At 41.3% G+C, this 27,609-nt stretch overlaps 1 protein-coding gene across 10 annotated transcripts in view; it reads right to left on the bottom strand.

Annotated features, from left to right (window-relative positions):
* FMO5 (flavin containing dimethylaniline monoxygenase 5) overlaps positions 1-20,449 on the bottom strand; it is a 39,695-nt gene extending 19,246 nt beyond the window's left edge. For 2 of the 10 annotated variants that reach the window (XM_077949310.1, XM_015149692.3), the window contains exons 1-6: positions 20,291-20,422; positions 19,895-20,070; positions 10,353-10,541; positions 7,925-8,087; positions 7,022-7,164; positions 3,827-4,026 (exon numbers count right to left, since the gene is read on the bottom strand). In XM_077949310.1, coding sequence (XP_077805436.1) covers positions 3,827-4,026; positions 7,022-7,164; positions 7,925-8,087; positions 10,353-10,541; positions 19,895-20,029 — 830 coding nt within the window. In that variant the 5' untranslated portion in view covers positions 20,030-20,070; positions 20,291-20,422. The other 8 variants (XM_077949318.1, XM_015149708.3, XR_013398882.1 and 5 more) reach the window with 7 other exon arrangements.
* Between the last annotated feature and the right edge of the window lie 7,160 nt (positions 20,450-27,609).

Raw genomic sequence — 27,609 nt, 5'->3', positions numbered from 1 at the left:
TAACAGTAATATTCTGTGTGTGATATGATAAGGCCACAGGTCAATAGTTTGTATCCTCATATCAAGAAGTCTGACACAACTAAGCTGTCAACATTCTGTTCAGTCTCATTTCCAGTTTCAAAGGCTCAAGAGCTAGGTTTAGGCCACTGTGTTCCAAACTGTATAATAAATTACATGTATGTAGCAACTTACAGTTTGTAAGTGGCTTTTACATGCATTAACTTATTTGACTCTCACAAAACTCTATGAAGGAAGCAGAACAGGTGTCATTATCCCGGTTTTATAAATGAGGAAATTGAGGCCTAGAAAAGTTACGTGACTTGTCCAATGATACACAGCCTGGGATTTTAGAATTTATCTCAAAGTTGTTTTCAATGAATTATCTTGGTATACTTTGGGCCTGTTATTGTTTCCTAGGGACAGCGTAGGATATGGATACTGGAAACATTGGGCTGGTGCAAAAGTAATTGCTTTTTTTTGCCATTACTTTTAATAATAATAAGGCTGGTTCCTAGTATCATGGATCTTTCTAAAAAGCAGTCTTTTTTTTTTTTTTTTTTTTTTTTTTTTTTTTTTTGAGATAGAGTCTCACTCTGTTGCGCAAGCTGGAGTGCGGTGGCACGATCTTGGCTCACTGCAACCTCCACCTCCCAGGTTCAAGTGATTCTCCCGCCTCAGCCTCCTGAGTAGCTTGGACTACAGGCACCTGCCACCATGCCTGGCTAATTTTTGTATTTTTAGTAGAGACGGGGTTTCACCATGTTGGCCAGGCTGGCCTCGAACTCCTCACCTCATGATCCTCCCACTTTGGCCTCCCAAAGTGCTGGGATTGCAGGCATGAGCCACAGCACCTGGCCTAAAAAGCAGTCTTAATGCCTGAATACTAAATTAACTCATCTTCAGACGGAGCTATCCTGGCCTCAGGAACTTTATATGTTTAAATTACCACTACTGGTTTATTGCATTTAGTTATGCTTTGACACTAGGTCGATTGTGTTCTGCATTCCAACCTAATGATTTCATCATTTTCTCCAAACCTACTCCTTTTCACCAGCAATACCACCATCCATCCATATAGTTGCCGAACCCACAAAACCATGAGTCTTATATCTGGTCACCAAGCCTTTTCCCTTTCTCCTCTTAACATCCCCAGAATAGTTTTATCTACTCTTTATCTCAACCAGATGATACAATTGTCTTTAGGACCTTCTGTCCCATCCCACTCCCACACCATTTTCAAAATGGTCTTTCTAAAATGTATGTATTATTATGTTACTCACTTGCCTAAATCTTTGAATGGCTTTGGACTGTCTTCATTCCATACTTTTTATGTAGTAGAGCAAAGGCTGTCATGCCTGATGAACCTAGAGATACATTCAGTCACTCTTCCATCTTTGCTATATGGTCCAGCCATTCCAGACTACATGCAGGTCCTGGAGCATTATGTATTTTTTGCTGTTCCGAGACTTTGTTTTTATAATTAGAATGCTATTCCCTTGTTCTATTTGTTTGGCTATCTCCTATTATTCAACAAAGCCTCAATTTATTTTGCAACCACCAAAAACATGCATGCTAAAATAATTAGGTGAAAGGTTTTTAGGAAACACAGTCTCCAAATGTCACCACACTGATTAACTTCAAAGGGAAAAAATATCTTTATAGTGGAGAAACTCGGTGGTATCTATACCACCTTATCTAAGTGGTCAAATTTAGCATAATTACTGTGAGAGACGCTGACATCATGTAACTCTTGATATGACCCCCTAAGACCAGCATCCCCTATGTAGTATATGTGTAAAAAACATTTCACCTGAATATGAAAAAGGAAGAAAACTATGCAAGTCTAAATTTAGAGACTCTCTACAAAACAATGCCTTGGGTTCTTAAAAAGAAAGCCCATGTCAAAGAGAGAATTATTTCAGATTAAGAGAGATTAAAGAGACATGACAACTAAATGTAATGGGGTGATTGATGACCTGACAGGACACTAGATTTAAAAAGATTTTTTAAAGCTATAAAAAATATTATTGGGGCAATTGGGGATATTGCCAATGTAGTAATGTATTTTATCAACGTTAAATTTCCCAGGTGTGATAATTATATGATGGTTATGTAGGAGAATGCCCTTTTTCTTATTTGATACACACTGAAGTATTTAAACTGTCTTAATGACTGTAACGTACTCAAATGGTTTCAGAAAAAAAAAATGTACTTGTGTATGTATGCCCTATATTTGTGGATGTATCTACAGAGAGGGGGAAGGAGAGGAAGCAAATATAGCAAACTTAACAGGTAAATCCAGGTGAAGGGTATATGGGTGCTCATTGTACTTATCATTTTGCAACTTTTCTGTAGATCTGAACATTTTCAAAAATAAAAAGTTGGAGGGAAAATAAATTTGGAATCAGCCTCTAGAAATGTTTTCCCTCCCTGGTTCTGTGAGGACCCCATCCTTTGTACTTTCATAGCGCTCTATGTATTTCTTCATTATACTCTGTCCTGTTTCTTCTCATTAGAGTATTTAAGGTAAGATCTATTTCTTGAGTCTGCCATTTATTATTTCTGTTGCCCTCGGGAAAATTGCTTACTTTTTCTACATCTCAGTTTTTATATCTGTAAAATGTAGATAAAAAATTGTGGAGGCCAAAGCAACTCCATCTTAGAAGCTAATCTACCATATTGACTTCTGATCAACCCTGGTTCCAGGAATACCTCTGAGATTTCCAGTTAATCTGTTGTTTAATAGCATGTACTTACCGTAAATCCCACTCTTAGGGCAAACTCCTACCCATTCGCTCTGAAGTATGTGTGCCCCTCCCCTAATGTATATAATCCCTGGGTCGGGAGGTAATGGTGTGGGGATCTACCATCTTGTCTCACCACTGCCTGAGACAGACATGGCTTCTGTTTGTAAGTCCCTATAAAATGTTTCTAAGAAACTGAATCTGTCAGCTTTTTCTTCAGTCTCTCAGCTTCCTCAGCCTTTGGAGTAGGTTTGCATTGACCTCCTCACTGTGAAACAAAAATAGTCCCAACTTATAGGGCTCTTGTAAGGATTAAGTGAGATACTGCATGTAACTCATTTAGCACTGTGCTTATCTTATAGAAAGTCCTCAGAAAGGTGAGTGTTATTTCTATTACTATTACTATTATGTCTTTTCTCTCTGTATTTCATGCCCATGTATGATGCCTGGCTCATAACAGGTGCTCAATGAGTAAATGATGTGCTGCCCTCAGCTCCCATTTTGTTGTTGGGCATCATGCAAAAAGAACTGATACCTGGGGGAATGAGAAAAGCATTACTGCCAAAGAGAATTCTAGACTAAAAACCCACAGAGCAATAGATCTTGGACATCTGTGGGTACAAGTTAGAAATCTTATTTCAGATTCTATGAGTCTATAGGCTTTCTTTTCTTTCTTTTTTTTTTTTTGAGACGGAGTCTCACTCTGTCACCCAGGCTGGAGTGCAGTGGCACAATCTCAGCTCACTGCAACCTCTGCCTCCAGGGCTCAGGCGATTCCCCCTGCCTCAGCCTCCTGAATAGCTGGTACTACAGACAGGTGCCACCATGCCTGGCTAGTTTTGTATTTTTAGTAGAGATGGGATTTCACCATGTTGGCCAGGATGGTCTTGAACTCCTGACCTCAGGTGATCTACCCACCTCTGCCTCCCAAAGTGCTGGGATTACAGGCGTGAGCCACCACACCCAGCCACTATGGGTTTTCTTAATGTGTGGGTAGAGGTAGCTCTACTATTAGCCAGTGTGAAGAGTCCTTATTCTTGTGCTTTGGCCATTATCCCTGTACTCCCATCCTGGGAACATACCTGTGTTTAGGCTTCAGGCCAAACATTTCATGGTCAAACCTTTGGTTTATCTTTGTTTCCAAATATTTGTTTGCTAATGATTGGCCACAGATCTTCCACATAAAATGTGTAAGTCGAGAAGAGAACAACACATCAAAAGGATATCCATAGTTCCCTACACGATTCAGGATCCAAGCCCCTCTCCTGGTGCTGAGGAAAACCTGGGGCATGGAAGAAATTGTTTGCTTTTGTCACTCAGATCCATAAACTTTCAAAAGCACCCCCATTTTCTTCAAGAATCAGTTCGAACTCATTAGTCTGGCTTTTTAACCCCTGCATAATCTTTGTGGGTTTTTGTGTTTGTTTCCTGCCATTTTCCTTCCCAAACACTAAACTTACAATTAAATTGGTGTATCTACTGTCCAAGAATATGTCTTGCTCTAATCCACCATTGTATTTCTGTTTAGTGCCATTATGCCTGCCTGAAATGCCTTCTCTCTTCTTAACTCTCCAAATCCTGTTCATTTTAAAGACCCGGATCAAGACTGCCTCCTCCATGAAGACACCAGTGACCATTCAGGCTGACAATTTTCTCCCCATCCTCTGAACTTCTCTAGCACTTATCACCTGTAGAACTCATTAAAAATCATGTACTGGTAAAGTTGAAAGCAGCTGGAGACCATTTAATCTAAAACCCTCATTCTTTTGCCATTGACATTGTTTGCATTGTTACAAAAACTCCTGCTATTTATCATTTTTGTTGATATTAAACTTTCTACACTCTTGATTTCTGTCTCTTCAAATGTGTTTTCTCAAGGGTAGGAGATAAAGCCTACACATCCACAGCAGATTATCATCACTTCCGTTTATTGGGATTTGTGACCTTTACGTCATTGTGCTAGGTCCTTCATCTATATTACAACCACCTCTTGAGGAAAGTATTATTACATCCATGTTATAGATGAGGGGTATGGAAAAGATGAATAACTTGCCTGAGATCACAGAGCTAGTAAGTGGCAGAGCTGAATTTCCAACCCAGGTCTGACTAACTCCAAAGCCTGTGCTTAAGAAATGTTTGACTGATTATTTAATGGAGAAAAATAATATTGCTAGTAGAACAACAGGAAGCTAGTCAGTCTTTCTGTGTCCTCCACTGGCTAAAGTCCATGTTCAGAGCTGATAAAGATTTGATATTCAGTTACCTGGCAAAAGAATCACTTTTCCTACATTATGAAACTGTCTGGAGATGGCTTCCAGATGGTAAGTTATGTAAGTACATTGCTTCATAGTCTTTTTGTCTAAGATGACCTGTCTACAGAGGGATAATTGTTTACTTCACAAATCTTATCTTCCCTGTGGTGACTGTAAGCGCTGTGATAATTATGTACTTCCACAGTCACAGTTGAAAGGGCATATATGGTCTTAGAAATTGAACAGTTTTGTGTGCCGGCTATATAATTTCTGATGAGTAACGAAAACACTTAGAGCCCTAATTAAAAGGTTTCATATTTATGAAATAGTAACAATAATACATAGATCACAAGGCTGTTGTGATAATTAAGAAGTGTTTTTGTAAAAGTTGTGGTATATAGTAAACACTTGATAAGTGCTTAACTGCTGTCATATTTCTTAATTCAGTTTTCCATTTATACCTTGTTTTAAGCAAATACCATTTACAAATCAGATATATAAGGAAAATTGTTTAATCAATGTGATCTTATATGAAATTAATATTGAAAGAAAGGAATGTTTTCTCTTTACAAAAGCATCCACAAGAATTATATGAAAAACTTCCATGATATACTGAAACATATAGGTCCATTTAAAATGTTTGATTTATAAACAAATCTTCATGAATACAATTTACAAGTAAAGCAAAAAGTTAGAACTCAGCAATTGAGTTTCTTCAGCTTGCATTAGTGGTGTGACAGTATTGCCTCTGCTATGCAGACATAGTTTTCCTTTGCATTTTCCCAGGCTTTCTCACAGACACAGCCACCTTATGCAGAAATGCTTTGTTATTTGGCAACCTGCAGTTCCCCAGGGCAGGTAAGGCCAAGATCCCTTAGAACTGCCCATTTGACAAGCCAATGATATTAAAGAAAGCTCTTGCCATGGGTCCCCACTCTTCCTTTTTTGCACATTCTTCTACCATAACACCCACACGTTTTAACCCTTGTTTATATAATTACTTTAATTATTTTTAATCCTTGTTTTTATATTGTTATTTCCTGATAAATGTCTGTTGAATTAATTCATGAAGTAACATATGAAATAATTTTTGTGGTTGTAGATGAGGATAGTAATGAGAAGAAGTGTTTTTCAAACAAAGTTGCTGAGTAAGAGTCATTTAACAGAATTGTAGCACTAAGCTTCTCATTAAAATAAAACAAGTTAAAACATCTTTGTAGAGAAGCATGGCTTAATTAAAGTTACTAAAGAACAACCAAGATGTTTACCTATTGCCAATAGAGTTTAATTCAATAAAGACATTAATAACAAAATACAATATTGGCATGTCTTTTTCAGGGAATTCATAGTGAAGACACTTGCTTCTCAGTTCAAAATCTGCTATACAAAAACCAAAACGAACAAAACAAAAAGCCAAGGAGATATAATTGCTTTAGAATGAATGTTATTCTGAGTTACCTAACTGTATGCAAAGGCAGGGGCAAGCTGCTTGCATGTGCTACGGTTTGGACGCTATACGGATACCTACATTGTCTTTGGGAAGATAAGATTGCTTCTTTTTGGGGAGTGTAAAGGAAAATTCACCCACTATCCTATGAGTGAAAAGTTTCTAATGATCACAGTGTGTTTTCCTTTATATAAGAACATAGCACTTCTGCTGGCCAACAGAAGATCCTCACTCTCAATACTGCTCTCTAACAACCTCCAGCAATTACTTGGTCTTTATCAAAGCCAGAGGCACACTCTAAGAAGATGCCTGATTAGGATAATGAGCCCAGACTTTAGCCGATCCAGTTCCTTGGTATGAGGCCAGCTGCATAATGGAACTCTAACTGGTAGCCTTAACTCCTCTATTAGCATCAATCACAATGTTGCCAACTGAGGTAATGAAACCAAGCCCTACATTTGCCACTGGCACTGATGGGCTATGTGCAGGTATCCCTACTCTCTGTTGGGCCCACCTGCAGCTTCCTTGGAGAAACTGAAGCTAGAGTTAAGCAAAGTAAATAATGGAGTGATTCAAACCTGCTTGGCTGTGTGGCTAATCTCTACAGCCAGATCCCCTCCAGAATTCCCAATGCCAATTATAATGACTCTCTTTCCAGTGAATCCCTCTGGGTTCTTATAGTCTCGACTGTGGAAGTACTGCCCTTTGAACTTCTCAATTCCTGCAAGAGAAGGGAAAATAATTATTGGGTAATGGTTTATATGATGGATATCATTTGTCAAGTCACTTGGTCTTTTTGCAGACTTAAGTTTAAGCATATATTCTCCAAGTGTTCTCTTTACTCAGCTACTTTCTTGCCTTTCTCAGTATTTTTGCCTTTTTTTTTCCCCGTAACCTCAGAGTAGTACCTTGTGATTTCCTTGTCATAGGTACTTTGCTTAACTCAGGATGTGTTTGTATTTTGGATTTAGAGACTATAAATAAAAACTGCCTCAGAAAACCTCCATTCTCTTTTGTCCTTTCATCCCCTTAAATACCTACTCCCATTTCGCTTATAGCACATATATTCTTATATACTTTAGAGTATACAGAGTACTTTTTAAAAAAATGAAAATCCAGGCCAAAGACTGAAGTTCTTCAAGCTTTCATTCCTTCCTTAGAAACTCAATATTCCTGTTTATCGCTGAAAAATTCCTCATTTAGCCTAATGCTCCTCAAGAACTCCACATTCTTCCTTTTGATACTTAGAAAAACTAAAGTCATTGTAAAACTAAAGAGACCTCACATTTTGCTCTAATCTCCAAAATTACAAAAATGACAATAATACAAGTTACCTCAACATCTTTCTGGGGAACAAGAAGAATTAGGGTAAGTCTTACTTCATTCCAAAGTAGGAATTACTCAGACTACAATCCTCCCATTCCTCAGGGGTCAGGTCACAGGCATGGGTCAAAGGTCTTCCTTCCTGGTAAGTTGCTCACCAGGGAAGCTTTCCAGAGGTAGATGAGCATCGGTGTGATGGCCAGTGCAAACCATGACTCCATCAAAGACATTCATCTCCTTTTTCCCTTCAGACTCAGTGACCACTTCCCATTGGCCTGAAGTTGAAAAATCAGGCTGCTTCTTCACACTGCACACAGTGGTCTGAAAAGAAAAGTGATAACCACAGGGACATCCCTGACATGGCTCTCCTTGCACAGTGTCACACAAAGGGCTGGCATCACAGGCACTATCACATAATAGGACCCACGCGGGATATCTGATTTTCATATTCCACAAATAAGAACTGTTTTGTGTTGGGCTGTGGTCAGAATGAGAAAACTTCCCCAAGACAGAAAAAAATAACATAGTGTTGGCAGGCTAATGTACCCTCCTCTTCTAGAAAAGTGCAAGTCACTAGGTCTCTCGGTCCATGTCCTAAGGCACTGTAACACCTGATTAAAGCCTGGGCTTCTCCTGTGTTTTTATGATACTCCATGCACTAAATGCCTATTCTTCTCCTGATCCCTATATGTCCTGAGATCTTCTGATGTCTTCTTACCCCAGGTTCTCTTCTCCTGGCCACCTTTAAACAAGTGACTGCCTTTTCCTGGCAGGGTAGAAAAACACCTCAGTGGCTCTCACTTTATAGAAGTGAATCTCCCTTTAGCTCCCATAAATACCCATTTTACAAGGAACTATAAAGAAAGAGGCTGTGAAATAGGATAGTGTTACGACTTTTAACTTTATAAAAATAATAAATATGGGTTACCCTACTTAGGTTAAGGAAACAGTATGTGCTTCTAAGGGCCTATGACCATAATGTCTTCATGGACTATTAGAGACACCACCCCTGGCCAGGTGCGGTGGCTCACGCCTATAATCCCAGCATTTTGGGAAGCTGAGCCAGGTGAATCACCTGAGGTCAGGAGTTCAAAACTCACCTGGCCAACATGACGAAACCCCGTCTCTACTACAAATACAAAAATTAGCCGGGTGTGGTGGCACGTGCCTGTACTCCCAGCTAGTTGGGAGGCTGAGGCAGGAGAATTGCTTGAACTTGGGAGGTGGAGGTTGCAGTGAGCCGAGATTGTATCACTGTACTCCAGCCTGAGCAACAGAGCAAGACTCTGTCTCAAAAAAAAAAAAAAAAAAAAAAAGAGAGAGAGAGGGAGAGAGAGACCACCCCTGCATGCCCTGGCCATCCAGCACTATTTATAGTTCCTCTATCATGTTCTTTTTTACACAGGCTGGTGCCTCTGCCTAGATCACCCTTTTATTCCTTATTTGGTCGATTCCTACTCACCCTTCAAGACTCAGCTTTAAGAAAACTTTATCTCCTTTAAGAAAACTTCCTTGGAACCTGTCCTGTTGGGTTCAACATCTCTCCTCCAAACTGCAACGTATAGATCTCTAGCATTTGTCCCCACGTAACTCTTTATTTTTATTAATTATATTTATAATAAAATTTTTCTTCATTTGTTACCCCTTAAGTAGACTATGAAGTTACTGATTTTTCTTTTCTGTCTTTGCATATTCAATGCTTAGTATGATAACAAACTTGTTCAATAAGTATTGTTTAAACAAATGAAGAGAAGCATTAATGGAATGTAAATGACTTACTTTAGAAGTTCACTAGATGTTTTCATTTTCTTATTGTCGTTAAGCAGAAAAAGGCATGAGTTAGCAGGATAATCAGAAGGCAGAAGCTTTGGGCTTTTTGCCAGCTGTCAGAAATATCTGTTCTTTTATGGTCATGATCATAAATTATAGAAAAGTCCTAGAATACTTTAGAGCAGGAAGGAACCACGGAAGTGATCTAGTACAGTTATCTTGTTTTACGAACAAGAAAATTTTGAAAAATTGAAATTGAGGAAATTGCTTGTCTAACATCTAAGTTAGTTAGTCGTAGGGCAAGCACCAGAATTCAGGTTTTTGTTCTGCAATTCCATGTTCTTCCCTCTACACCAAAGTTAACTATCCAACAACTATACTTCACTGGGTTTTATGATGTTTATGTAAACAAATGTATTGGAAAGTACTTCAGAAAGTACAAAAGGGCAAAGCAGTAAAGGACTGTGGAACCAGAAAGTTTTAAAGTTCCCATACCTCTCAGTTCCCTTCTGTAATGGGGAAAGCAATTCCCTTCACCTGTTTATTGCAGTTATGTGCAAATAATGTGAAATGAAGGTGATGAAAACACTCTGCCAGGGGGCTCCCTGTATCTGCAGCCAAATATATGAAAGCGAGACCATCCCTTGAATATTTTTGAGGAGCAAGGAGGGCAAAGAATGGAGTTTTTCCCTGAGTAGGATAAATACATGTGCAAATCAAGCCAATCTTTAGAAGTAAACATTGGTAATTGAAATCACATTATTCATTTACTTAGCAAACAACATCAAACACAAAGATATCCACACAATTTTCTACCTTAAATCGAATATACTTTAGAAGGTCAAATTCTTTGGCATACATCTTGAAATACTCCAGGACCTGGGCGTTATGCATGAAGTTAGGATAATGATCTGGGATTGGATAGTCACTGAAGCACATCATCTCTTTAGAAGTATTGATGATCACTGATTTGTAAATACTGGCTCTTCCTTCTTCAGGATTTTCCTGCAATAAATAGAAAATATTCATAGCAACTTGAGAATCATCTTCATGTTTTATAAATAGTCAATAAACATCTGAAAAAGTTTTCTGAAGGAAGTGTCAGTCACACACACACACACACACACACACACACACACCCCTACCTTTCAGTATTTGTGCCCTTATCTAGTCCCTTCCCTTTGAATCTCAGTTATCTTTATGACTTGCTTTTGACCAACAGCATACAGTTGAAATGACACTGAATGACTTCTAAGACCAAGTCATAAGTAGCCTTGCAGATTCTGCCTGGGTCTCAGAAAGCTCTCTCTGGTAGAAGCTAGCAGCCATATGAGAAATCCAACTACCATGAGACCACCATACCATGAGGAAGTCCAGCCTCACCACATGAAGAGAATGTCTGGGACAGAAGATATGTGGTCAGCCCCCAGAAATTCTACCTATTCTATTCTATCCCAGCTGAAGTTCTAAACATGTGAAGACAGTGTTACTAACACTGAGTAATAGTCTTTTAAATGAGTAACAGTGAGGCAAAATGGGAACATATACAGGAAAGAGTGTAACAGTTTCCATGTACTGGAAACAGTATAACATCTCCACTGTTTTCTGGAGAGCAGTGTCAAAATGTATATGAAACTCCTTGCAATTTACCTAGCCTTTTAAAAAAATATTCAGCATTGCTGAGGAAGCTTTATGTTAAAGGATGTTAATACCAGCATTATTCATAATATAAAAATGAAACAAGCTAAATGCCCAACAAAACAACTGAAATTTGAGAACCACTGGTCTAGATCCTTACTACCAAAGTGTGGCCTATAGACTAGCAGCAGGGGCTTCACTTGAGAGATGGTGTTAGAAATGCAGACTCTCAGGCCCCACCTCAGACCTACTGAATCAGAACCTGCATCTTAGCAAAATCTTCACGTGATTCAGATGTGTATGCAAACTGAGATGCACTGCATTAGATGACATTAATCCCCAATTCAGTGTTCTTTCCCCTACAACAAACTTCTTTGCATCCTCAAAAACTTCCTATTGAGGCTGGGCGTGGTGGCTCATGCCTGTAATCCCAGCACTTTGGGAGGCCGAGGCGGGCGAATCACCTGAGGTCGGGAGTTCAAGACCAGCCTGACCAACATGGAGAAACCCCGTCTCTACTAAAAATACAAAATTAGCTGGGCGTGGTGGCACATGCCTGTAATCCCAGCTACTCAGGTGGCTGAGGCAGGAGAATTGCTTGAACCCGGGAGGCGGAGGTTGCTGCAAGCTGAGATTGCGCCATTGCACTCCAGCCCGGGCAACAAGAGCAAAACTCCATCTCAAGAAAAAATAAAAAAATAAAAAAAAACCTTCCTGTTAACTACCTTATAGCATTGTTGTGGTGACCACATAAAGTAATGCAATGATGCAATCTACCCAAACTATTATTCTGTCACAGAGATTTCACAAATGAGGAGTTTTCAAATTTTTAGATTTTCAAAAATTGTTTTGACTATGGAAAATCACCTTAATCAATTTGCATATCCTCCTCCCTTTTTATTCTAGAAATGAACAGATATTGAAATATTGAGTATTATGAAACATTAAATAGCCACAAAGGAGAGTGTTTGTTGGCTTTGTCCTCCTTTAGTATTGATTTTCTCCCATTTTTATTGCATAATTATTCAGTCTAGGAATCCTAAATTGATCATTCCCATTTCTCTGACCCATAATCCAAAATCTCATTTCTTTAACTGCTAATAACATTGTCACAAGTCTCCTTTGAAGTCTCTTCTTCTAACCTATCCTACCTATTTCAGCCAAAGTGTTCTCTCTGAGGTGTGGCTGGACTATATCTCTGCCCTAATTAAAATTTTAGATGTTGCCCCATTTCCTGTAGAATAAAGTTCCTATTTCTCAGCTTAGGATTCAAAGACCTCCGTAATGTTTTGTAGTGTATTCCTTATCTCCCCAACTAGATTGTAAGCCCTTGAATTGTACTCATGGTTTTTCCCCCAGCATCCACAATGATACATAGCACTCAATAAATGTTTAATGGATGCATATCAAATTGTATTGGGAAAGGGATATACAGAATAAGATGTAAGTTTCGCAAAATGCATAATAAAACTAATAATATACATCAACATTTATCTCAAAAAGAGTTCAATAAGACACATGTATCTCCCAAAATTTTGTCCTAAGAAAAATTGCAAAATAATATAAAGTCAAATGCAGAAAGACATATTTTTGTATAACTTAAATAGCAATTAATTAGTAACAATGTTAAATGTTCCCAAAATAGATGAATGGTTTAGTAAGTTACAGTATCTCAACATGCAGAATTTTTTTAAGTTTTTCTTTGAGACAGAGTCTCGCTCTGTTGCCAGGCTGGAGTGCAGTAGCACGATCTCAGCTCCCTGCAACCTCTGCCTCCTCGGTTCAAGCAATTTTCCTGCCTCAGCCTTCCCAGTAGCCGGGACTACAGGCGTGCGCCACTACACCTGGCTATTTTTTTATTTTTATTTTTAGTAGAGATGGGGTTTCACCAGGTTAGCCAGGCTGGTTTCTATCTCCTGACCTCGTGATCCACCTGTCTCAGCCTCCCAAAGTGCTGGGATTACAGGCGTGAGCCACCGCGCCCAGCCTCAACCTGCAGAATTTATCTTCCACACCACTCTATGGGTATCCTGATAAATACGAAGTAGATCCTGCCACTCCACTGCTTAATAGTTTCTCTTGATTCCATCTGGAAAACAAAATTCCTTATTTTGAAATTTAGCACATTTCACAATCTAGCCCGGTTTATCTTTTAATCTTCATCCAGTGTTGTCCTTATTTAATCTCAAATTTCTAAGTCATTAAATTGTTCCTGAAACATTCTAAGCTCTTGCGCAACTTTCAAACCTCTGTACATATTACTATTTCTTCACCTGAAAAATTTCCTGTCCTTCAAGAGTTATATCAAATGTCACTTCCTTCAAGAAGACTTTTCTAATTTCTCCAGGGAATTAGATTCCCCTATTCATCCTCCAAGCTCCCAAAACTCTCTGTTCATATTTCTATAAAGATAACTTAAACACACTATATTATCAAGCATTTGTTTCCATGACTGTGAGAAACCCGAGAGTAGCCATATCCTTCTTTAAATCTCTATTATCATGAACCTGGTGTGTACTGGACGTGCAATAAATGCTTTGAAATGAATTAGTTAATGAATTATGGAAAGTGAACTTGGGGACACCAAAAACTATGATTTTGAAGTCTGTGCAGGAACATTAAAAACGGCCTATGATATAACTTGAAGTAAAAAAGTAATTGTAAAATTAAATTTACATTCTATTCACCAAATATGTAATATTATGTCTAGCTGTGGGTATATAATTATAATTGTATAATCTCTCCCTGTTAGACATGTCTCTTTTGAGTATACTTTATTTATTTTAAATAGAAAAAAATGTGAAAATAGAGAAAACCAGTTGATTTATTAAGGCAGTAGGATTTCTTTCTTTTTCTTTTATTTTTGTTAAAATGTTGTTTGTACAACACCCATTCATGATAAAAACTCTCAGCAAACTAGAAATGGAGAGAAACTTCCTCAATTTGATAAAGAACATCTATAAAATACCTACAATTAACATCATACTTCACAGTGAGAAACTAGACACTTTTCCCCTAAGACTGTGAACAAGGTAAGGATGTCCTCTCTCACCACTCCTGTGGAACATTGTACTAGAAGTCTTAGCTAGTACAATAATACAAGAAAGAAAAGTAAAGGATATACTGATTGGGAAGGAATAAAGATAACTTTTTATTTGCAGATGACCTAACTGTCTACATAGAAAATCCCAAAGAATTAAAAAAAAAAAGAAAAAAAAAAAGAAAGAAAGAGAGAAAGAAAGAAAAAAAACTCCTAGAGCCAACAAGTGAGTACAGCGGGGTTGCAGGATACATGGTTAACATACAAAAGTTAGTTGCTTTGTTTTTGAGACAGAGTCTGGCTCTATTGCCTAGGCTGGAGTGCAGTGGCGAAATCTTGGCTCACCACAATCCCCGCCCCCTGGATGCAAGCAATTCTCCTGCCTCAGCCTCCTGAGTAGCTGGGACTACAGGTGCATGACACCATGCCCGGCTAATTTTTGCATTTTTAGTAGAGATGGGGTTTCACTATGTTGGCCAGGCTGGTCTCTATCTCCTGACCTCGTGATTCACCTGCCTTGGCATCCCAAAGTGCTGGGATTACAGGCATGAACCACTGTGCCTGGCCATTTGCTTTTTTATATACCAGAATGAACAACTGGAATTTGAAATTTTAAAAACTCCATCTATAATAATGCCCCCGAAATTACACAGTAGGTGTAAATATAAAAAAAGTATAGGATTTATAAGCATGAATTATAAAACACAGATATAAAACACAGATGAAGAAAGTCTAAGATTTAAATAAATGGAGAGATATTCCGATTTGTAGACTGGAAGATTAAATATTGTTAAGATGTCAGTTCTTTCCAACTTGACCTACAGATACAATGCAATCCCAATCAACATCCCAGCAAGCTGTTTTAGAATCCAAGTTAACACATGGATTCTAAAGTTCATATGGAAAGACTGAAGGCCTAGAATAGAAGACTTTGTCCTTAGTTGTAGGCTGTGTATAGTGGCTTTGTTCCAAAGAACACAGTATGGCAAGGGAAAAACAAGGAGCAACTTTACAGTGGCAAAAACTAATAAACACTGTTTCAAGCCAGGACATCAAGGTTAACATCAATAGTGATATTATCTAGGGTTTTTATATTTTGAGGTTTTACATTTAACTTTTTAATCCATGTTGAGTTGATTTTCACATATGGCAAAAGGAAGGGATCTAGTGTCAATCTTCTGCCTATGGCTAGCAGTTATCCCAGCCCCATACAATTTATCCTTGTAACAAACTTTCATATGTACCTCCTGAACCTAAGATAAAAGTTGGAAAACGAAAAATAGAAAAGTGAAACAAACTTACACTTCAACAAAGATATATTTTGGCATATATTGAATGCTAATTTCTTACTTACAATAACATAAAATGAGTTTTAAGTTTCAAAAAAAAGAAAAAAAAACAGTGGGTATAATGTTGATAGTATGTACCCTTGATGGGAGGTTAGGAGAATGGCACTTTACCTTTATAATATTCCTCCCCAAAATTCATAACTGCAGTTTAACCATGAGAAAAAAATCAGATAAATCCCAACTGAGGGATATTCTACAACATATCTGACCAGTAAGTAATCATCAAAACTATCAAGGGCATCAAAAACAAGGAAAGTCTAAGAAATTTCATAGCCAAAAAGAGCCTAAGGAGATATGACTATTAAATGTAATACGGTATCCTGGGTGGGATCCTGGAACAGAAAAAGGACACTAGGAAAAACTAAGTAAATCTGAATAAATTATGGAATTCAGTTAATAATAATGTATCAATATGGGTTCATTAATTATTTACAAATGTATCATACTAATATAAGATGTTAATAATGGGGTAACTGGACATGAGGTGTACTATAATTCTCTGTGCTATCTTCCTAATAAATTTTGTAAGTCTAAAACTGTTCTAAAATTAAGTTTGTTTAAACATGTTTGTACACAAGTATATCTTTTTTAAATTAAGGTAAATTAATGAATGGCAGGGTCATTTTGGAATTAAGATGTTTGTAAGGAGAACAGGGGAGGCACGTTCCTAACTTCTGAATTTTATTTCATTTATTCATTCAAGAGAGATTTATAAAGTCCCTCTGTAATAAAATACTTTATGAGGTACTGATAAATGCAAGCCTGTACCTGTATTCCAAAAGTTCAAAGTTTACAAAGAGTAGAGCCATGCTTTCCACAGCAGGTCTGTTGGGATCAGTGAGTGAAATGAATGACAGATCTCACCTCTTTGAGGTACTCCTATACTTCAACTCTTTTTCAAATCACTAACCACAACAAAGTGTTATCCTGTGTCAACAAAATCCTTCAAGTCCTTCGAACCACCCGACTGGACCTTACGTAAGTTTTATCACTGTGCCAATCCACTGCTTTACAGAAGAGTGAGCACAGAGCAGTATTGGGTTAGTGAGTAGAAGAAAAAGAAGCTTCTGCTCCTGGATTTTACAATTTTCTACCATTGATGAATAAATCTTCCCTCTACACATTCTATACACTGATTATATTTCCTACCTAGGCACAAGGCTCACACATTTATTTGATCAGGAAGTCTGTGTAAGAAAAGAGAGGCCAGGCATGGTGGCTCATGCCTGTAATCCCCACACTTTGGGAGGCTGAGGTGAGTAGATCACTTGAGGTCAGGAGTTCGAGAATAGCCTGGCCAACATGATGAAACCCCGTGTTTACTAAAAATACAAGAATTAGCAAGGCGTGGTAGTATGTGTATAATTCCAGCTACTTGAGAGGCTGAGGCATGAGAATCGCTTGAACCCAGGAGGCAGAGGTTGCAGTGAGCTGAGATGACGCCACTGTACTCCAGCCTGGGTAACAGATTGAGACTCTGTCTGAAAAAGAAAAAAAAAAGAGAGAGAGAGCAGGGGATGGAAGTTGGGGTAATTGGAACTGATGGGATTGGAAGAAGTAATAAGGACAGAAGAAAGAAGAAAAATTTAAATGGGAGGAATGAGGACAGTTCGGGGCTACTGTTCCTGCCAGATTCTCAAAATCCCATGAAATAGAAACTCTCTTTGAACTGTTATTCTTAACCTGGTCTGCACATTGGAATCATCTGGGGAGCTTTAAAAAACGGAGACAGTAGAATACATGCTTGGCTCTAGAAATATAATGGTGAACCACAGGTGTGGTCTGTCGTAACAGAGGTCAGAGCATTATGATGAAACACAGCTTATTTATTTTCAAAGAAGCAGTTTATAAAGTGTTAAAATTTTGCCAAGTGGATAATCAGAAGAAAAACCTCCACATTAAGTCTTTAGCAGATAATAATTTTAAACCACATTGGAGATAAAAACCAGAAACTTGATAATCAGACAGGGTGATGGATGCCCTCCCAACCTCCTCCCATCCTTAATTGATTTCATGCCTTTTCAGTAACTGCCAAACCTGGCTAAGATGCTTAGTAAAGACACCACATGTGTGAGTCCCATCCTAGGCATACTGAATAATAACCAACATGTAGCACTATGTTCCTGGTACTGTTGTAAGTGATTGGCATAATGATCCATTCATTTACTCCTGACAATAACTCTATTAAGTGGATACTATCATTATCCACTTCTTAAAGATGAAGAAACAGAGGTACAGAGAGGCTTAATGATGTGCCCAAGGTCACACTGCTAGTAGGTGACAGAAATAACGTTTGAGTTTAAGACTGCGTTCTTAACCTCCATACCATATTGTGGCCAGATTTTAAGAGCAGAATTTTCTGCTGTTTACTAAAAACAACGGGCTTTTTGCCCATGTCCAAGACTGATGATGATATAGGTATGCAGGTCAGCCAAGGGGATCCACTCCAGATCTGAATAAGGACCATTGTCACATAAAATTGGTCCCCAAAACAGAGTCAGGGTGCAAGAGGATTGTATTTCTGTTCAACTAAGAAATGCTATAAAGCCACTTTTATGTAGCTGGCCAACACTGTGTTAGTTTTTATGAAATATGAAATGTAAAACTTATCTAGGGCACCTCAATACTATTCACTGTTCAGAAAGCTAGCTTAAAAGCAAACCTGTTCTCCTCTAGCCACCCAAGATGCCAATAGGAAAGAAGGCTAAGGGAAAGAAGGCGGCCCCCACCCCTGCTATCGTGAAGAAGCAGGAAGCCAAAAATGTTGCAAATCCTCTGTTTGAGAAAAAGCCTAAGAATTTTGGCATTGGACAGGACATCCAGCCCCAAAGGGACCTCACTCTGTTTGTCAAATGGCCCCCCTGTATCAGTTTGTAGCAGCAAAGAGCTATCCTTCTATAAGCTGCTGAAAGCACTTCCTGCCATTAACCAGTTCACCCAGGTCTTGCACTGCCAAACAGCTACTGACTGCTTATGGGGGCCCACAAACACAGACCAGAGACAAAACGAGAGAAGAAGTAGAGACTACTGTCCTGGACTGTGAAGAAAGCTGCTGGCAAAGGGGATATCCCATCCAGACACCACCCCGTCTCTCCAGCAGGGGTTAACACAATACCACCTTGGTGGAGAACAAGAAGACTCAGCTGGTGGTGATGGCACACGATGCGGATCCCATAGAGCTGGCTGTCTTCCTGCCTGCCCTGTGTCCCAAAATGGGGGTCCCTTACTGCATTATCAGGGGGAAGTTAAGATTGAGATGTCTAGTCCACGGGAAGACCTGCACGACGTTGCCTTCACACAGGTTCACTAGGAAGACAAAGGAGATGTGGCTAAGTTGGTGGCAGTTTTCAGAACCAATTACATGGACAGATATGATGAGATTCGCTGCCACTGGGGAGGCAATGTCCTGGGTCCTAAATCTGTCGCTTGAATCACCAAGCTGGAAAAGGGAAAGGTGAAAGAAGTTGCCACTAAACTGGGTTAAATGTACACTGCTGAATTTTCTGTAAATAAAAATAATAAAAATTATCCTTCAAAAAGTGAAAAAATAAAAAATAAGGCCAGGCGCGGTGGCTGAAGCCTGTAATCCCAGCACTTTGGGAGGCCGAGGCGGGTGGATCACGAGGTCAGGAGATCGAGACTATCCTGGCTAACATGGTGAAACCCCGTCTCTACTAAAAATACAAAAAACTAGCCGGGCGTGGTGGCGGGCGCCTGTAGTCTCAGCTACTTGGGAGGCTGAGGCGGGAGAATGGCGTGAACCCGGGAGGCGGAGCTTGCAGTGAGCCGAGATCACGCCACTGCACTCCAGCCTGGGAGACACAGCGAGACTCCGTCTCAAAAAAAAAAAAATAAAATAAAATAAAAGCAAACTCAGCAAACCCAACGCATGTCAGTTTGGAGATCAATAAAGATGGCTGGTATTCTTTGGAATATAATAAGTTTAACTGTCTTTTTTATTTTATTTTTTTCTCGAGACGGAGTCTCGCTCGGTCACCCAGGCTGGAGTGCAATCTTGGCTCACTGCAAGCTCCGCCTCCCGGGTTCACCCCATTCTCTTGCCTCAGCCTCTCGAGTAGCTGGGACTACAGGCGCCCGCCACCTCGCCCGGCTAATTTTTTTTGTATTTTTAGTAGAGATGGGGTTTCACGTGTTAGCCAGGATGGTCTCGATCTCCTGACCTCGTGATCCGCCCGTCTCGGCCTCCCAAAGTGCTAGGATTACAGGCGTGAGCCACCGGGCCGGCCACCTGACACTGTTAAGATAAACTGTAGTATGCACCTAGTTGCAGGGAGGGTTTCAAGTATTAAGGGACTAGGAGATGTATGTACCTGGAACCTCCAGAGCCCTCCGATGTCATCAGTCCTTTCAAAGCAGACAGGTTCCAGGCCTTCTTCTACGCAGCACTTGATGGAAGAGAGCCCGCTCACTCCTCCCCCAATCACAGCAATTCTTTTCTTTGTCATGATCTCCAGAGATCTTCACCTGTGGGTCAATGTCGCCTATCCTAAAGAAAAGATGACAAAAGACAAAAAGCACACATCGGTCAACATTTTTCAAGGAAGACCTTGGCCATGGCATTCGAATAAATTGTGTACAAGAGCTGCCTTGAGGAGGACAGATTCGACGGTCCTCTTCACTAGAGGAAATCCCTCTGCTGGCACGCGGGAGCCCTGCGCCTGCGAAACCCAGAGCCGGGAGTGCTCTGCTGCGGTACCGGATCTCACCGCCTTTCCCGAAGCCCTCAACAGACCCTTCAGCTGCGATCAGGAGGCGACTCAACAGCCGGCTGTTGTCAAATCAGTATAAACCAATAGTATACAAACAGCGAGAGCCAACGGGGAGGGGCTGTAGCGCTCCACCTCCTTTCAGAGACTACTCCCCCGCCCACTCAGCGGCACCCATTCTCCCTCCCTTGATGGGAATGAAACGTGGGCTGAAGCTGCTTTGGGCGAAAAAGTTAATCCTACAACTTCTTTATATTTCAGCTGCTGTTGCCAGGACTCTCAACTACTTTCTCTGAAAACAGAGTGCCCCCTAGTCCCATCTGTGCTCGCCTCTGCATCCACTTTTAACTTCCTGGTTTTTGCCTTTAACTGACAAACACTTCCTAGTGAAAAGAAAACTGTCAACAACCCCAAAGCAAGTTCTGCTCCAAATGCTTCAGTGAACACCTACCCCTCAGGTGATCTGTTCAAACAGATGACCCTGCCCCCGCTTCCGCCCCCGCCTCGCCTATACCTCTCTCCTCCCCTCCTCACAATCTGGATCTAAGAATCTATACTTCTGGTAGAAATTTACTTTTAAAACCCCGTGCACTGAGCTGAGTGCTGGAACATAGTGAGGAATGCATTGTTTCCTACTCAGAGGCGCTTACAGTTTAGTGGAGGAGACCAAAACATAAGCAGATAATTTTAATGAAATAAAAGTATTTTTAATAGTGCTTTCCTACAGTTAGATGAGTAACCAAACATACAAAATATCCACTTCTAAAATGTAACTTTTCAAATATAAAGTCATGTAGAACCACCAATATAATAGAAACAAGATTGCAGGCACTGGCCTAGAACAAGGGCCCATCCCGCCAAGGGTTCTATATGACAGATGTGAGGGGTTGTAAGAGGCATGGATTGTGACTCATGCCTTGGATCCTTGCTCACCTTCTACCACTCCCTGAGTCAGTTTTGCTCTTCTAATCTGCACCTGCTAATCTTGGACTTTTACATGAGGCAACTGATACTTTGTTTGTGCCACTGAATTTTTTGTTGTATTTATAGCAATTTAGCGGACTCTAATTAACATGAATACGTTTTGGAACTGTCAAACTTTTTTTTTTTTTTGAAACAAGGTCTCACTCTGGCACTTGGGCTGGAGTGCATGGTGAAATCATGGCTCACTGCAGCCTCTATCTCCTGGGTTCAAGCAATCCTCCCACCTCAGCCTCCTGAGTAGGGACTGCAGCTGTGTGCCACCACATCTGGTAATTTTTGTATTTTTTGTAGAAATGAGGTTTCACTATGTTGCTCAAGCTGGTCTTGAACTCCTGGGCTCAAGTGATCCACCTGCCTTGGCCTCCCAAAGTGCTAGGATAACAGGCATGACCAACAAGGCCAGCCTGTAAAATATTTTAAAGACTACTATCTTTCACAAAAGCATTCAGCTATAAATGTGAATTTATACTAAAATAGTATCTTTTAAAAGTAAAATTCTGAAGACAGTGTTTCAACACAACCATTTTATATGCTGGACATTAACTTAAAATGAATTATTTGTAAATTGGATAATTTTGAATGCACTAGAAGAAATGCCTAAAGGAAAACATGAATACTTTTATAAACTGAGTATTAATTTCTTCCTACTGAATCAGTTTTACAAATAATGCAAGAATTACTTTTAAAATCTAGTAAACAATGTAATTTTATTTTAATGTCCCCCTACTTCAATTGTGTCTTATAATCAATTGCTTTCGAATGTAGCAAATATGTTTTGTGTTGTTTTAAAAATTACTTACATAATGTTTTAAACCTTGACTCAAATTTTCTCTCTCAGCTAGCTGACAATTTGCAAGTGAGTCAATTTCTTCATTGACCAATAACTTGATACACCCAAATTAATATACAGACTCAACTCAATTACTCATGCTATTACAAAAGAGCAATATTATGAGTGAGAAATAACAATGACTAATTCCAAGATAACATATGAGGCTTTTGAAGGAGTGTATGGGTATGGATGCACATGCATGTGGAACTGGGTTTGCAGAATTTCTGCAAAGGCCCATCCCAGGAAGAGCTTTCAAACAATACAGTCTCACTTCTACTCAGATGCTATCCTGTTTTCCAATTCTATTACATTTGCATTTTGCCTATATTCATTCAGCAAATAGTCTCTTTTGGAGGCCACTTTTTTTTTTTTTTTTGAGATGGAGTCTCACTCTGTCGCCCAGGCTGGAGTGCAGTGGTGTGATCTTGGCTCATTGCAAGCTCCATGGAGGCCACTTTTAAATGGCATCTTTGTAAGATAGAATAGGCTTGAAGCTTCTTTGAGGGACAGCTGCCAAGGAAAGGTACCTGACAAGCATTGGACTGTGACATGAGTGAGAAATATACTTTTGCTGAGTTAAAATGTGGAGAGCTATTTGTTCAGTAGTAATGTTATGCCCAGACTGTTTGTTCCCCAAAGAAGACCACCAGAGTCCAGAGTCAAAGCCAAGCGGCAAGGATCTTTACTACAAGTTCGAACCTGGTCCCTCCTTTACACAGTATACAAGAGGGCCCCGAACAATGCGAGCGTTTGCTTTTTATAGCCCGAAAGTTGTAGGGGAACAAAGAAATTCTTTTGGCTCCTGCGCTTTCAGTAACCTTGAACGGCTGTCCCCTTATCGGAGACTTTCCAGGGGTGGTGTTTATACTGGGCTCAGGGAGTTTGAGAGATATATGGTGGTGGGATGGGAGGATGGGATGTGTTTGTGCTAGGCTCAGGGAGTTTTGAGCCCGGGGCTGAGGAATGTGCCCAGCTCCTTTCATTCCCCCCTTCTCTTCAGGTATCTTTAGAGCCAATCTTGGGTCTTATAAGTCTGATTCTGTTTCAGCGTTTACAGGTTGGTATTGGGCTCTGAGGACCATAAGTTGTACAGTGTCAGATCTTTTCTTAACAAATTGTAAAATTCTGTTAACAACACAAGGTCCTACGGTAAGCAGAAATAGTAGACTTAGCAGGGGTCCAAGGAAGGGGGCTAACAGAGAAAACATAGAGGAATTCCACCATTGGTCTGCAGCTGAAGCAAACTGCCGTGTTTTTACTTCAGTGCTTAACTTGCGTAACTGTTGGACCCGGTCCTCTACAAGTCCTGATTCATTTATGTAGAAACAACAGTCTTCTTTTAGAAATATACATGTACCACCTTTTTCTGCAGTGAGTAGGTCTAGGGCCCTCCGGTTTTGTAAGGTTACCTGAGCTAGGGACGTGAGCTGCCGCTGAAGGGAGGCAAGGGACTCAGCCGACTCCTCCATAGCAACGGCAAATTGTTGGTACAACTTGTTACTTTCTATGAGGGTGTGACCTAGGGCTCCCCCCGCCAGTCCGGCCGCAATGAAGGATGCGGTGAGGGAGATTCCTGCAATGAGGGGGAGAAATATGGCTCGTGCAGGTCTTGGTCTAGGGTCTGGGTGAATAACAGCACTAGTCCAGTTACCGGTATACCCTAGGAACTCGCCAGCAGTTAGTAGAGTCAACCGGGGAACTAATGTGACAGGGAGACACAGTAGGTTATTAACAGAAGGACTAGGTAGGTTCTTAGATAAGGTTCTATTATACCAGAAGAATATGCCTGATGGAGCCCTTAAGGTGATATTAGGGGGCGTTGCAGTGATGCTGCAGAGGCTGGAATTGGTTCCTGAGAAACAGTAGGGAAACTTCTCCTGACTGGGGTTTAGGTATAGGGGCACGTTCAGGATAGGAGCATACGAGAGGTTTCGGAGATTGTTAGCTTGGGCAAAGGTAGAGGATCCCCATGGCAGAGGGACAGCGGTTAGCGGTGGACGCCCTAGAGTGGCGCACAGAAAGCAGCCAGACAGGCTATGAAGTCCTGTAAGGTTAGCAAGTTCTAGTCCTTCTTGTAATAACTTTAACCAGGAGAAAGGACGTAAGTCTTGTGTTAGTCTGTTTTCCTGTCGTTGGATATTCCCGTGGACCAGGGGCAGTACTTGCACTAGGCCTCGCCACAGATAGAGGTGACTGCTAGGCCATGTGGAGGAGGGGGAGTAGTATACAGCCCCATGTTGAGGTGTGGTCCAGCGGGAGTTCCAGGGGTCTCTAACTATTCATGTATATGAAAAGTCTCTATCCCGTCTACGATGGAAGGGCCATTTAGGGTCTAACTGTTTTCTCTTTCCCCAATAACGGGGTCTATGGATGTTACAATAGTTATAAGGACAGCCGGCATTTTGGTGCCACTAATAGTGTTTACAATTGTATTTAGTCTGATCAAACTCAAAGCATATTATTGGTGTCATAGGTTTGGCTATTTGAAAACCAGTAAAATTTAGTAGAATTGGGCTGTTGCACCCTGAGGAAGGGCAATCAGCACTGGCCAATAATTTTCCAGGCTTATGAGGTTGCCCAGGGTGGGTTCGGTTTTTATAAAGCCAGAATCTCCAGACAAAGGGATTATGAGCTGGTTTTGTGATTTCCCCAGCGGCCACTAGGGCGACTAACGTTAGGGTTAGACTACCTAACTGCATGTTTGCAGTGAGCTATGCTGCCGGTGCAGGGTGAGTTTTAAGGGGTTGTTTCTAGCTCTGTCCACAGTCCACGCGTCCGGTGCTTCAGCCGCCGCCGTGATTGGTCCCAGAAGATCGGAGGTTGGGTCCACTGGCTTGACGTGGGTGTAGTGGATCTACGATGCGATGCCTTCTACCTTCAGGGCGGTGAGTGTGGTTAGGAGTACCTGGAGTGGTCCTTTCCACCTGGGTTCTAGGGTCTCTTGTCGGTGTCGCTTGACCAGGACCTAGTCTCCCAGCTGGTACGGATGGGGTGTCGGCGGGGGACCGGTCTCATATAGTTTCTTCAGCTTGGGCCAGATTTCTTGATGAATTTTCTGCAAGGCTTGTAGGGAAAATAAGAGTTCAGAGACATTTTCTGTTTCGGACTTGAGCAGATCATCTTTTAGGCCGGGAACTAAGGGTGGGGGTCTGCCATACATAATTTCATAAGGAGTAAGGCCCAGTCTGTAAGGGGTATTACGGGCCCGGAACAGAGCGTAGGGGAGAAGGACCACCCAATTAGCGCCAGTCTCCATAGTCAATTTAGTTAAGGTCTCTTTTAAGGTCCGATTCATTCTCTCTACCTGTCCTGAACTCTGGGGCCTGTAAGCGCAATGTAGTTTCCAATTTGCCCCAAGGATGGAAGCCAAATCCTGACTTACCTTAGCGACGAAGGCCGGCCCATTATCCGACCCTATCTGGACGGGGAAGCCATACCTGGGGAGGATATCTTCCAGGATTTTCTTTGCTACAACCTGAGCAGTTTCTTTCTTGGTGGGGAATGCTTCAGTCCACCCTGAAAAAGTATCTACAAAGATAAGTAAGTACCGATACCCGTATTTTCCTGGCTTTATCTCAGTAAAATCTACTTCCCAGTAGATACTGGGCCTGGTTCCCCTGAGCCTTGTTCCCGTTGCAGCCTGGGATTGGGGATAGGCGTTGTTAAGCTGGCAGACTTTGCAACTTGTCACGATGTTGCTGGCCATCTCGGCTGTATGTCTGAATTTGAGCTTAGAGCGTTTGATCAGGTCTATCATCCGCCGAGCACCTAGGTGGGTGGTTCGGTGGATGTGTTTTAACACTTGTTGTTTTAATTTTTCTGGTAGGATGGTTTGGTCATTAGTATCAGTCCACCACCCATTCTGGATCTGTTTCAGGGGAAGCTTGTCAATCCACTGGAGATCTTGTTCTGAATAATCAGGGAAATATGGCAAGTCCCGGGGGCCCGGGTCAGGGAGCTGGAGTGCAAGGAGTTGGCTGGGAGCCTTCGCTACCTTTCTTGCAGTTTGGTCCGCCAGAAAGTTGCCTTGAGCAGTTGGAGTAGTTAGTTTTTGATGCCCTGGGCAATGCACAATGGCTAACTTTTCTGGCCTCCATAGGGCTGTTAGCAGGGCTAGGATTTCTTGCTTGTTTTTTATCTCTTTTTTTTTAGCCGTCAGTAACCCCCGCTCCCTGTAAATGGCCCCATGTATATGCGCTGTTGCAAAAGCATATCGGCTGTCTGTATATACTGTCAGCTTTTTTCCCGCCCCTAAGGTAAGAGCTTGGGTGAGTGCTATCAATTCGGCCTTCTGGGCCGATGTCCCCGGGGGCAGGGGTTCTGCCCAGATTACCTCAGTCTCTGAAGTCACTGCCGCTCCAGCGTACCTCTGGCCCTGATGCATGAAGCTGCTCCCATCAGTGAACCAGACGAGGTCGGTGTCAGGAAGTGGGTGATCCTGCAGGTCTTCTCGAACTCCGTGCACCTGAGCTAGTATCTCGGTGCAGTCGTGGAGTGGGGCGTCCAGGTCCGGGTTGGGCAGCAGCGAGGCAGGGTTTAAGGTCGTTGGGGGCAGGAAAGTTATCCTGAGAGGATTTAGTAGTAGTCCTTGGTAGTGGGTGAGTCGGGCGTTACTCATCCATCGATTAGGTGGCTGTTTGAGTACACCTTCGATGGCATGTGGGGTAACAACCCGCAATTCTTGCCCCATGACAAGCTTATCAGCATCCTGCACCATCAGAGCCGTGGCTGCAATCATTCGGAGACAAGGGGGCCACCCGGCAGCCACTGGGTCTAACTTTTTTGACAGGTAGGCAACTGGCCTCCGCCAGGGGCCTAAGTTCTGAGTTATTACTGCCTTGGCGATACCCTTATTTTCATCTACGTATATGTGGAAGGGCTTGGTAACATCAGGTAGTCCCAGTGCAGGCGCGGAGAGTAGGGCAGTTTTAATCTGTTGGAAAGCCGACTCGGCTTCGTCTGTCCACTTAAATGGCTGCTGCCCCCGTGTTGCCTGATATAAGGGTTTAGCCAGTTCTGCGAACCCAAGTATCCATAGTCTGCAAAACCCCGCTGACCCCAGGAATTCCCTCACTTGTCGGGTGGATTGCGGCCTGGGGATCTGCAGAACAGTTTGTTTTCGGGCGTCTGTTAACCAGCGCTGCCCTTCTTTAAGCAGGTATCCTAGGTATGTTACCTCTGATTTACAGATTTGAGCTTTCTTTGCTGAGGCTCGGTATCCTAGATTTCCCAGAGCTTGTAAGAGACCTTTGGTCCCTTGGATGCAAGCTTCTTGGGTCTCAGCAGCAATCAGGAGGTCATCAACATACTGTAGTAAGGTTATTTCAGGGTGTTTGCGTCGGTACTCACCCAGGTCTTCATGGAGGGCCTTATCGAACAGGGTAGGAGAGTTTTTGAATCCTTGCGGCAGTCTGGTCCATGTCAGTTGGCCACTTATGCCTCTATCAGGGTCATTCCACTCGAAGGCGAAGAGCTTTTGGCTCTGAGGGGCTAAAGGCAAACT

Source organism: Macaca mulatta, chromosome 1, assembly GCF_049350105.2.
Source record: "Macaca mulatta isolate MMU2019108-1 chromosome 1, T2T-MMU8v2.0, whole genome shotgun sequence".
In the NCBI taxonomy this organism is placed as follows: domain Eukaryota; kingdom Metazoa; phylum Chordata; class Mammalia; order Primates; family Cercopithecidae; genus Macaca; species Macaca mulatta.
The sequence above is the reverse complement of the archived record's forward strand: the minus strand, read 5'-3'. Positions and strand labels throughout refer to the sequence as shown.